The 13,202-nt window shown below is 48.7% G+C and overlaps 1 protein-coding gene across 1 annotated transcript in view; it reads left to right on the top strand.

The window, feature by feature from the left end:
* Positions 1-11,741, top strand: part of LOC134649767 (uncharacterized) — an 82,750-nt gene extending 71,009 nt beyond the window's left edge. The window contains exons 5-9 of the mRNA XM_063504597.1: positions 2,220-6,278; positions 7,152-7,251; positions 8,260-8,631; positions 10,600-10,849; positions 11,534-11,741. Coding sequence (XP_063360667.1) covers positions 2,220-6,278; positions 7,152-7,251; positions 8,260-8,631; positions 10,600-10,849; positions 11,534-11,741 — 4,989 coding nt within the window. The remainder of the gene's footprint in view (positions 1-2,219; positions 6,279-7,151; positions 7,252-8,259; positions 8,632-10,599; positions 10,850-11,533) is intronic.
* The last annotated feature ends 1,461 nt before the right edge of the window (positions 11,742-13,202 follow it).

Below are 13,202 nucleotides of genomic sequence, written 5' to 3'. Positions count from 1 at the left end.
GAAAAGGTCGCCTACCAAAATTTTAAAATAACGAGACGAAGAAGTTTCTTACACGTTTCACCGCTGGGTAGCAACCCTCTCACAAGTGGGTATGGGACATAGTCCCACGCGACGAACTAGAATAACTATAGGAGTCTGACTAGAGCTCAAAAATGACAACATTGACAACGTCAAATATTGTAATACCGCGTAAGAGAATTGACATGTAGAATTTTATTTTAGCCAATTAAAACTTATATTGATCAATTGAAACTTTTATAACGGGAATGGTGTATTGGGTAATATTCAAAGCTGCGGCCGGGGTATACTCGTATTTGGAGAAGGGATATCTTTCAGTGATATGTGTCAAATAAGTGTCAATCATATGGCAGCCCATATGATTGACACTTATTTACAAAGAAGCTTGATGAGCTTTTTAGGAGGATACATTATTGGTATTGAGAGAGCTTAGTCTATATATAGTCCGTCCGTATACCGTCGCTGCTGGTGACTATACAAAATAGTTGGCGAAAACAAGAATACTTCAGCAAACCTACCTTTAAGATCATAGTTTCCTTCTCTTTGTTTCGTATATCAGCATATGTAGTTGCAGAAAGCGCCCTCCCCGAGATCAAAGTGTGCACCACATTAAGTATTCATAGCGGCAATAAGTGCCGGCCCGCTGCCAGCCTTTACTGTCTATTATGAATATTTTGCGATTCCATTTCCGTTCAGACCTTGGCAATGATTTTATAAGATTATGATCTTGTTTTGTATTTGTTGGTGTACGACTTTATGTACTTGACTTGCAACAATGTTGTACTTTGTAAAGTGAAAGGTATTTGAATAGAGATAAGAGTGTTTTCACATTGTCCGTTCCGATGTCGGATGTCGGATGACCTTTGGAGAAAAACAGCTGCCAGAAAATGCCCTAACAAGTCATTTTATTTTTGCGTTAAAAGCGTAATTAAATGCATAAAAAGGGCACTTTTTAGGGTTCCGTGCCCAAAGAGTAAAAAACGGGACCCTATTACTAAGACTTCGCTGTCCGTCCGTCCGTTTGTCACCAGGCTGTATCTCATGAACCGCGATAGCTAGATAGTTGAAATTTTCACAAATGATGTATCTCTGTTGCCGCTATAACAACAAATACTAAAAATAAAATAAAATAAATATTTAAGGGGGGCTCCCATACAACAAACACGATTTTTTTGCTCTATTTTTTGTTGATGGTCCGGAACCCTCCGTGCGCGAGTCCGACTCGCACTTGGCCGGTTTTTGCTTCTTTGTAATCGTATGCTACATTATCGGATCAGACAATGTGGAAACGCTCTAATACTCCATTAGTAAGCATTCACAAAGTTTTTTGTTTTCTGTTTTCCAAGATATGATTAAACTTTATACAATGACCTGAATGATCATTATTATGCTAACATGCAGTAATTAACAACATATGAACCTTGTAATGTATGTTTTTCTTTTCTTTACCGTCACCTTGTTCGTTATTCTTAAATGAACCGTAAAAACATCCCACATTGCCTACCGCCTGGCTTGAATTGGTCGACTTTCTCTCATTATTAGGAATTAGATATAAATGACAGCTTTTCGGAGGTGCAATACTGTTTTTTCAGGATAGGAAGGGGACATCCATTAATTACATCTCACGAATTTCTAGGTTTTTTTACCCCCCCCGCATTGTCACACTCGGTAACATTTGCAAAACCCCTCACCCCCTCGTGTGACGTTACATTTTTTTAACGAAATCGACAAATCATAGATGAACTTGAAATTTAGTTTGTATGTTTAGATTCAACGGTTGTGATATGATAACGTATCATTAGCATAGAAGGTAATGTTAAGTAAGTAATTTAATGAACATTTTTTTAATGAAAATCTAACAAGTCACCAGAATTTTAGTTTTTAATGAAATGTGAGCGATAAGGCTAAGGCATGATATCAGGAAAAATGTGTTTGATTCATCAACAAAAACAAGAATATTGATAAAATTGGATACTTACAGTTTTATTAGCTGGGCACGGTCGTTATCATATAGCCTTTCACCCAATCCCTTTCGGCCAACTACGCTATATCTCTTACATTTCATTAAATTGTCGAGTGGAGCTCCTCGCGTTAGCATCGGCTCCGCGCACGCGTCCCAAATGACCGGAACATCATCGATCCGTGTACTTACGGAGAAGACATTCAGTTTTTGAAATGTTTTATGTCATTCTCGCTTTCAGGCCCACGAGACCGAGCACAGCCGCACCGTGTCGCCCGGGCTCGCGGGTGCGCGCGGCGCCGCGCCCCCGCCGCCCTACCCCGCCCCCGCCACCGCCCCCGCCCCCGCCCCCGCCCCGCACGACGACAAGCACGACCACGTGCAGCGCCCCTCGCACTACCTCACCGTCAGCAGCGGCTGGATCACGCAGCAGCAGGAAACCCTCGACCCCGCGAAACAAAACCAACCCCCCGGCATTCAAAATCCTCTCAACGTCGGCATGCCCGTATTAGGCACTAACGGCCAGATCATAGGCGTCAACACCGGCTACAACAAACATCCCAACTATAAAAACGTTGCGGGCGTGATGCAGCCGAGCCGGGAACGGAAAGAGGAAAAGAAGGAGCAGAGTTTACCGCCGCAGAGACCGCCGGCGAAGGAGGACGAGTCGCAAATATTCTGCGGGCTCAACCAGCCGCTGACGCCCGAGGTCATGCAGAAGATCAACGAGCAGCAGCAGCTGTTCATACAGCAGAACCAAAAGCAGATAGAGATGGCCATGAAGGGTTATAGAACGCAACTGGCGGAGTCCGCGAACCAAAACAAGCTTCACGCGCAGAACCAGTACGTGGCGCAGGGCCAGCTGGTGATACAGAACGGCGCCGTAGTCAAGACCAACCCGGCCAAGACGCCGCCCTGGCAAGTCAAGAGGACCGACGCCGCGCCCAACCCCATGTCGAGTCCCAGCCCCAAACCTCCAAGGTTAGACAACATGGACTACGAGGACCCACCCATGAACATGTCAGATGACGCCTCGGCTGTTAAGAGTAACTTCGTCAACAATGATGCCATGAACCCGGCCATGTGCCCTCGCGTTCCTCCGCTGCCTCAGCATTACAACATGATGAGCCAGCAGTGGCCGCACGCCGAAATGAGCAAGAAAAAGTTGAAAAACAACAAGGGCTCCAAAAAGAAGAACAACGCCACCGAAAATAAAATAATATCGTTCAACAATGGCATGCGGCTCGTCCAGGAATCTAAAGGAAAATCGTGCGAGGACACGTCCGGCCACAGCGTGCCGTCCTTCATGGACGACCCCAACGGCTACCTGGCGCAACAGACGGTGCTGCTCAACAACACGATTTCCAGACAAGTCGGCATCAACTCCTCCTTCGACGGCGGCCAGTACGAGAACGCCAACATCTGCTACCCTAACAACCAGCCGGATAAATCGTTTAAGACATTAAATAAATCGTGCGACATGAACGTCTACAGAAGCAACATGGTCCCGAACGCGTCCCCCTCCCCCAACAACACCCCCGACAGCAGCGTGCTATCCGATAAAACCCCGGACGGCGCACAGTGCTGCAAGGGATGCAACGTGTACAAGGGGAACGGCGCAGACTTCTCCGAGAACCAGATGCGAGTAAAATACATGAAGCACAACATGTACAAGATGGAGATAGACGGCAACCGCGGCGACGCGCGCCTCGCGCCCAGCCCCAGCCACTTCGACGACAACCCCGTCTCCTCCTCCACCTTCCTCGAGCGCAGCCCCGCGCACGACACCCAGCCCATCCAGGCCGGCACCGTCAGCACCAGCAACGGCTCGCCCTCCGAGAAACTCCCCCTGCCCGAACCTTCCCCCACCTCCTCCAACAGCTCCCGCAACACGGACACTCCCCACAGTAACGGCAGCGGCGGCTCCCAGTTCACCCCCAACTGCACATTCCCCGTACAGAGCCCGGCCTACTCCTACAGAGACGGCAGCAACCCCCCCACGCCCGGCGGCCAGGCCTACCACTACCACTCCCCGGGCCCGCCCGCCTCCCAATCTATCACAGGAACTCAGATGATGCATTTCATATCGAACCACAACGTTAATAAAAATCTCATGGAAGTGGACAACATATCAATGGTCGGCGTCAAGCCCGGGTTGAAACTCCCGCAGGAGATATTTAGGGTAGAGTCGAGGAAGAGGATGGAGAATTCCATGCCGGGCTACTGTCCGCCCCCGCACTTAGGTGGCGGACCTGCACATTCGCTCGTACAATCGTGTTACGTGCAAAGTTTTGTCACGACTATGGCGAGCGGCTTCTCGGTCACGAGAGACACGATAACTTCCGTTTTAGCCGGCAAAGCCAACACCGCCACGACCTCCATCAACGCGTCTCAGATAAACTTTATTAGACCGCCGCCGCCGCCCAGCGTTAACTTGGCCACCACATACGCGATACCGAACAACCAGCCGGATCCGTTCATAAATTCAGTAAACCTACCGACCAGCTACCCCCTGCACATAGCGGGCACGACGGCGCAAAACATGATATCGAAGTCGCCTCTGGAGATGGTGCAGAACGTTATCGGCAACGGGCCCGCGAAACCTGAAACTGGCGGCTCGACGACGCCTATACAAATGAATAGGAGACCGTGCCCGCCCACGACGCCCGGCCAGATCTTGATATCGTCGACCGGACAGATCATCGTCTCGAATAATCAAATGCCGCCGCCGCCGCCGAAGCCGACGACGGTGGCCTCGCCCATACAGGGCTCGAGTACTAATGTCGCCGCCTCCGTCGCGCAACTCGTGCCGGCGGCCGGCCCGCCAGTCGTCAACCAGGTCGTCGTCAACACTCTGCCGACGCCGTTCGTGATACAACCCCCCATGATGGCGGTGGACGGGCAGGTGGTGCAGCCCAACACGATGCTGCCTCAGATCGTCGCCGGCGGGCTGGTCCCCGGCCAGTCTCCCGACGAGAGCCCGCGCCAAATAGACGTCAGCAAAGGTGGCCCCGGCTTCATGCCGGGCGTCGCCATGTTGTCGCCCGAGAGCTTGAAGAAGAGAAATAAGAAAAAGAAGACTAGCGCGAGCATAACTAACGTCCTACAAATAACGGCGCCCCAACAAAACTCGAACATTATGGTGCATCACACCTCGCCGCAGCAGAGCTCCAGCCCGCAGTTCTCACCGAGAGGATTTCAGCTGTCGCCCAACAACAATATTTCGCCGGCACCCATGCTGCAAGCGTTAACGATCGTGCCCGGCAAGTCGGGCACCCCCGCTCACATAGTCATGAACGGCCAAGGCAACTCGAGCAATTTCGGATCTCAACAAATCATAGCCAACACGTCCCCGTCGCAACAGATCAACTTACTTCAGCCGGTGAACTTAATAAACAACGCGAGCAACGTGATGCCCAACTTCCCCGCGTTCCAGCAGTTCATAGTGCCAAATATCGGCGGGATGGTGATGACCGCGGACGGGACGATCATACAGGACAACTCCAACGGAATGCCGATGCAGCTCCAGCTGCAAACCGTTAACGGACAAAACGTTTTGACCCCGGTGCAGAACCCTGGCGTTTTTGCCGCCGGCGCGAACGGGGGGGTCGTCATCAGGGCGCAGAATCAACAGGGAAAGATCATACAGTCGCAGCACAGCCCCGGCGCGCAGTTCCTCTCCCCCAACGGCCAGGTCGTGATGAACGGCCCCAACTTCAACGGGCAGCTCAGCCCGCTCCTCGCCAACCTGAGCCCGACGAGCGTCGCCTTCAACTCGCAGCAGGTCCGGCCCGGGAACGTCCAGCAGGAGTTCATCCAGACGAACCAGATGGGGCAGACGCTGATGGTGCCGCTGTCGCCGAAGCGGTCGCTCGCGCCGACCAACAGGGCCAACACGTTCGTCCAGCAGAACACCACCATAGTCCAGCAGCAGACGACGCTCGTGTCCAACTCCCAGACGCACTCGTCGCTCGCGCTCGGCGGCGGCTCGCGGTTGAGCATCGACCCGAACGTGCTGCTCGCCTCGAAGCAAGTCCAGAAGCGCAACTCGGAGCCGCCGCCGTCGCCCGAGAAGGAGAAGTTCCCGGGCTCGGGCCGGCTCGGTCCCTCGGCGCCGGAGCGCGCGCACTCGGTGTCGACGCAGACGCTGCTGGCGCGCAAGTCGCCGGGCGGCGGCGGCGGCGGCGCGGGCTCGCCGCCAGACACCACCACGCACTCGCCCGCAGACCCCGCGCGCGAGCCGCGCTACCCGTCCCGCCCCGACACCACCACCGCCGAACCCGACGACCCCGCCGCCTCGGTGAGTCATACACACACACACGCGCACCCTGCCTTACCACACTCTATAAAACAATACCACAAAATAGATACAGTACAGAAGTCAATCACATGTATGTACTTCACTTTTCATACCTACGCTCGGCGGTCGCTCTAAGGTTGTCAACTATGATTTATGCACAAAAAACTATCGTAGTAACGTGATAGTGGCACTCGTATCTAGTAGTGGCCGGGGCGGGGTGCATAGGTACCTACCTACCTAACTGTTCTGTTTAACGTTAAAACGAACCATCGAAATACAAGCAGATATTTACTTACCTCTCTGAAACCACTGGTAGCTTAAAAAAGACAATTCATCGTTTTATGTTGAATTCAAACAACCGTCCACTGAACAGTTATAATAACTTTTTTTTGTTTCTCCATTATTGCACAAAAAAGTTCACAGACGCGTGTCTCAAGCGGATGGCACTCGCGCTCGCACTGGTCCCAACCGGTCCGAGATATCGTGTCCGTGAGCAGTGTCTATGTGTGCGTTGCTCGAGCGCACTTTGTATGTAGGTTGATTTCTGTACTGTATCTATTTTGTGACAATACAGTCATTCGACGAAGCCGAGCTGCACACGTTCGCCATTGTTAGTAGCTCGGTACACGTCAAAGTTATCGGTCCCCTGTATTCTTTTTACACTGCGGCCTTCGTAAGTTCGAGGTCGAATCTGAACGACGAGCCTAAATAATCATTGTCCATACCTGTATTAATTAGCTCGCTTGCCGGATCTCCTTTCAAACCGACTCGGTATACCGATCAACACTTCTGCTTCTGTATCACTGTCCTAATCTTTGGTCAAAGAAATAACATCTGAATGTTTTATATATAATCAAACGCTTGTGATTCCAGGCGATGGTGCAGTGCGTGTCGAGCAGCGAGCAGGACATGGCCGAGTCCCACGTGTGGCCGGCTCCCGGGCCCGACTTCAGCCCCGACACCGATGCGCAAAGTAAGATCACCATAAATCCTCTAAACTCCACCCACGCTAAGCTTTTCATAGGAGGGGAAACGCCGGTGTGGGTTTAGTGGGTAGGCTCCTCCCCTTTTTTCATTACCGTCCTGGTAGATTGTTCGCGATCCCAGGACGCCTCCCCAAACGGCATATTGTGGGAAACGCCGGTGTGGGTTTAGTGGGTAGGCTCCTCCCCTTTTTTCATTACCGTCCTGGTAGATTGTTCGCGATCCCAGGACGCCTCCCCAAACGGCATATTGTGGGAAACGCCGGTGTGGGTTTAGTGGGTAGGCTCCTCCCCTTTTTTCATTACCGTCCTGGTAGATTGTTCGCGATCCCAGGACGCCTCCCCAAACGGCATATTGTGGGAAACGCCGGTGTGGGTTTAGTGGGTAGGCTCCTCCCCTTTTTTCATTACCGTCCTGGTAGATTGTTCGCGATCCCAGGACGCCTCCCCAAACGGCATATTGTGGGAAACGCCGGTGTGGGTTTAGTGGGTAGGCTCCTCCCCTTTTTTCATTACCGTCCTGGTAGAATGTTCGCGATCCCAGGACGCCTCCCCAAACGGCATATTGTGGGAAACGCCGGTGTGGGTTTAGTGGGTAGGCTCCTCCCCTTATTTCATTACTGAAAAGAGCTGGGAGGTGAGAGTCCCACATACCCCCCATTATGGGCCGACGTCGGGGCCAGGGGGACGATGCGTAACAGCATTCCCACATCGACAACAAAAAAAAAAAAAGCTTTTCATAGGAGCGCCATACTTGACGTAGTATTTAGCATGAAACCTTAGCGTGGTAGAACTGGTCCTGCCAAATCGTCGCATATTTCGATAATTGATGCTTAGGAAACTGAAAGTAGGTTTCGGCGTGACGTGGCTGCAATAATTTAATAGAGACCTAATTTTAAAACATCGTAGATGCTTGATGACTAACCGTACATACTTACGAATTACTTTATATACAATTATATTACAATTACCTACACAAGAACATGTTGCATTTCCAGATGTAATGTCAAACTTGCCGCTCATGCGACAGAACCGCAACCATAACCCCGTGGAGTCCACCGAAATGCATTACAACCAGAACGTCTCCCCGCCCGCCAACCAGCAGAATCTCATGCCCCTAACCACCAACTATTACGAGCGCACGCACACCTACAAGAGGAAAAACGACTTCGGGGACGGTTCCTCTTACAGAACCGACAAAATGATGCGAACCACATACGGAATGGTCCACGGTCTACCCAAGGAGGACTATGACATTGGACTAGCCTCCCCCGACAAGCAAGTCAGGCACTTCCCACCCTCCGGAACCAGTTCCGATTCTTCCGCCATCCAGAAAGTATTTGACAGACACAGTCTAGGTTCTGGGAATGGTAAGTAGTACTTTCTGTTCTGTGTATATCCTTTCTCGCTACGCTTACGATCCTTGGCTAATTCAACTATACAATCCAATTCTTAGATATTATATCCATCAGCTTGAGTCTCGGCAACACTTGTGACTCTATTTAAATGAGATCTTGAAGCCCTTTTTCGCGAATATGAAAGTGTCCAACAACATACATCTTAATTGCAAATGTTTCCCTTATTACTAATTATTTATTATCCATCACTTTTCAGTCTATCAATTATTTGCACTGTAAATAAATTGGAAACTAAAACAAATAATCAAAACAAATTACATGTAAAAAGGGCTTTCAAATTAACTTGTTAACAATTTGAAACAAAAACCGTTGCCTCAGTTTACTAATTTGTCCGGAACCATCTCACGCTTTGGTCACAGCTAACAAAATTCCAAATTGATCATTATGTTGTGTCTTGTATTGGATTTGGATTGACTGACGCCTACGTACCCGATATTGGTGGACACCACGTGTATAATAGACGTTTGTTGATAATACATACTGACGTGTATTGGTATATTTCAGCTTCTACATAATGCGATACTGTATTGGTCATTGGTTTTCTTTTGGTTGGGTTAATACAAGATACAGCTGTTAATAGAGGGTGTACTGGAAACTAATCAGAACATAAGCGACGTGCAGCGTCCAACGTTCCCACCCGGCTTTCTGTCGCTTTCCATTGCACCACACTCGAACAAGTAACAAAATTGGCTCACAGATTGGGATCCCATTACTAACGCATCATTGTAAAGCCATCATCATTTCATCTGTTCATCATTGTAAGTAAAGCACAATTTTCATATTACTATTGTTCTTCTTTGGTGTGGGAAAATGTAAATTACAAATCTGCTTCACCTATTGTACCTATTGTTACCTCTAGTTTGTGATTAACAGATGGTGTTTATACATTGATTTTCTATCTTTACACGATAATTTTAAAACCTTAGTGTGTTGTACCGCGTGTTTTAAATATCGGCTTTATTCTGTTTGTGTTAAGGTAGAAAAAATAAACAGTACCATAACAAACTAGATGTAACTTGTCTGTAAGTTTGCACTTGTGATTTAATTACTGGAAGTGTTACAAATTCGGATTTTTAATTGATCAGTGGCATGGCAGTTGAGTTGGTCGTGCAATATTAATTGAAAGTTGTATATTATTTATTGAAGAATGGAATTTGTATTAAGATATATTCACTTCACGTCGCAAAGAAAGTACATATTTTTAAGGATTACAACGGCTGTTTAAGTTTTAAAATTTATGTCTGTTTAACTTAACATCAAGCGGACAATCAAACAATGCTTGTTTGCCACCGATGTGATATAAAAAAAACTTAGTCGGATCGAATTAATCGAATAAAACGTCACTGTTGGGACTTGCACATTTTTCAATAATCGTTCTACTGCACTGTTCTACTGTGATTGAAAATCCGATTACTTACTGTATAAGACTATGTTGCTGCAAATGTATCTAACACTGACATTCTTGTGACCACTTCTGATCTAAAATATTCTCTCATATTCACCTTATCAAATTGTGTAAAGTTAGCACCACACTTCTATCGAATGGACTATTAATGTGTAACGTAATTTTGTCAATATCCACGTCGCACCTTCTCGCATGTATAAAACTAGTCGACGTAATGGTGTCGGGCGAGCGGGGACGGACGAACGCGGGCTAAACTGTGACAATATCGGTCACAGACAAGACATCCTCTAGACTGAGCATAGTAATGCTACCCCCTCTGCCACTTATACGGTAGTTTTACTCCATCTTCGAGTCAATCCCGTGCCGTGATTGGTCCGTATCTTCGAACGGACCAATCACGGCACGGGATTCGCTCACCTCGTCCTCCCGCACCCCCGTATTTTTGGCAGCATCGGTTTCATAAAATAATTGCTCTAAACTCAGTCTAGAGGATTCCTAGTCTATGATATCGGTAGATAACAAGAGCGGGGAGGAATCGGACGGCTCGGAGGCAGGGCGGTCGTTCGCGGTCGGAGAGTTGGTGTGGGGCCCGGTGAAGGGGTACGCGTCGTGGCCCGGCAAGCTGCGGCGCCGCGCGGCCGACGGCCGCTGGCTGGTGCGCTGGTTCGGCGCCGAGCGGCCCGCCGCGCTGCTGCCCGTGCGCGCGCTGCTCACGCTCAGCGAGGGGCTCGAGGCGCACCACGCCGCGCGCACCAAGCATCGGAAGTGAGTCGACAGGATACGAGGAGTTGGAACCCTTGCACCGTCAACGACACGAATCAACGACCATACTCGATATCTTCGGGGATAGTGCAATACCGCGTAACTAGCAAATGCAGTAAGGACCAATTTCTTTGTTACATTGTTTGAATTTAGAACTTTATCGACTTCTTTAGTTACGCGGTATTGCACTATCCCCGACGATATGCGGAACGATTGTTGAGACCGCCGCGTGCGCTGTCGTTAACGTGGCTCGATGCCTATATTCGTGTCCTTGGCGTTGAAAGGGTTGAGCGGGGTCGACGGCGTTAGATAAATTTTGTCTCCGTTTCATTGTATACCGTTATTAGTATCTCGCTTCTTAGTCCGCGCGTTTCGGTCTCGCCGGGCATTAAAAATTATGTGTAAATTTCGTCCCGGGGCCTTTATTATTTTTAAATGGTTACGCGATTATAATGAAGCTCCTATCCGAATGCCCAGTCGTGCACGTTGACACCGTCAAAATGAATGAAAGCGGAATACTAGTACCGAGTGCTCGAGCGCTACGCTTTTAAATTTAACTGTGTGATTTTGATAAATGTAAAATTAACCCAACCCAAAAGATTTCGCGAGTTTAACGTGCCGAATATGCCCCTCGACTTTTCTCGCGTGTCGACAAATATCGAATAACTATTTTATGTATCGAAACAGGAGTAGAAAACTAAACACGCTGCTCGAGAACGCGATCCAAGAGGCGATGGCCGAGCTGGACAAGAAGAGCGAGTCCGCCCCGGCGTCGGGGCCCCCGTCGCCGGCCGGGCCGCGGCGCCGGCCCGAGCGGCCGCGCAGCCGCGACAAGCACAGGAAGGGGAAAGCGGCCGGCGCCAAGCCCGACACCCGACTGCGGAGCTCGCGATGACATATGAAACATCATCATCTTCCTCGCGTTGTCCCGGCATTTTGCCACGGCTCATGGGAGCCTGGGGTCCGCTTGGCAACTAATCCAAGTAATTGGCGTGGGCACTAGTTTTTACGAAAGCGACTGCCATCAAACCTTCCAACCCAGAGGGTAAACTAGGCCCGTATTGGGATTAGTCCGGTTTCCTCACGATGTTTTCCTTCACCGAAAAGGCTCAGGACCGCTTCGGCCTCAGTTTCATTTCGGCAACTTCTTAAGTAGTTCTCATTCGCATTTGGTCTACTGTTCCGATTCGCCAGCATTCCTATATCGTCACTTTCTTATCTCGCCCGCTTTCTTACGTGGGCCACTGTAGTAACTTGGTTATATTCCTAATTAGACTACAGTGCCGATTCGTCAACACTCCTAATTCGTCCATAGTGCTTACTCGTCAACATTCCTATTTAGACCACAGTGCCAACTCGTCAACTACATAGTGTTTGTGTGCCACGATGTACGTACAGGTCAGGTGTAGAATCGGTTGATCTCAACCTGAAAAACTCTTGTGTTTCAGCTTGATAAGCTTCCTCTACAAATCCAAGTAGTATTGATTGGCTATATTCGTTGTCCATCTCTGAAAAAAAAAACACTTGTAACTACCTATTTATCTGTCTTTCTTAGATACCTATTGAGCTAGAAAAAATATTTTATTTGAATAAAATGTGTGCTGCTTCTGACAGTTTAAGTGACAATCAGTATTAATTCTACATTCTCAATTCAAATAAAAGAACGCGGACGAGTTGGCACTTTGGTCGAAATAGGAACGTAGACAAAAATGGTATATTGACGATATCAGATATTGGACGAGTTGGCACTATGGTCAAAATAGGAATTTAGACAAAATGGGGTATTGACGATATCAGAAAGTAGGCAAGTTAGGAAGGTGACGATTTAGGAATTGTAGGCTGACGACATGGCACTGTGGACGATTTATGGAGATGACGAAATGAAACTGAGGCCGAAGCGGTCCTGAGCCACCGAAAAGCGACTGGTAAATATCAAATGATATTTCGTACATAAGTTCCGAAAAACTTATTGGTACGAGCCGGGGTTCGAACCCGCGACCTCCGGATTGCAAGTCGCACGCTCTTACCGCTAGGCCACCAGCGCTTCTCGCGATGACATATGAAACATCACATTTATTTTATTACTTGTGCGGGCATACTTCGAGCTGTAAAAGTTTCTCCTAGGATATGATAAAATACAAAAGATTGCCCCGATTTGACTGTAGACCAGTGGTTCCTAACCTTTTCAGTCCGGTTACCCCTATGACTAACTAGGGAACCTGATTTTACCCCTCCTCCCAATGGTAATAAAAAATAAAACGTGTACGTTTGTTGTATTGTTATATTAGGTTAGCTTATTTACCCCCGTAAAATACCAGTTTTACCCCCACGGGGGTAATTACCCCTAGGTTAGGAA

This window comes from Cydia amplana, chromosome 7, assembly GCF_948474715.1.
Source record: "Cydia amplana chromosome 7, ilCydAmpl1.1, whole genome shotgun sequence".
Classification (NCBI taxonomy): domain Eukaryota; kingdom Metazoa; phylum Arthropoda; class Insecta; order Lepidoptera; family Tortricidae; genus Cydia; species Cydia amplana.
The sequence above is the reverse complement of the archived record's forward strand: the minus strand, read 5'-3'. Positions and strand labels throughout refer to the sequence as shown.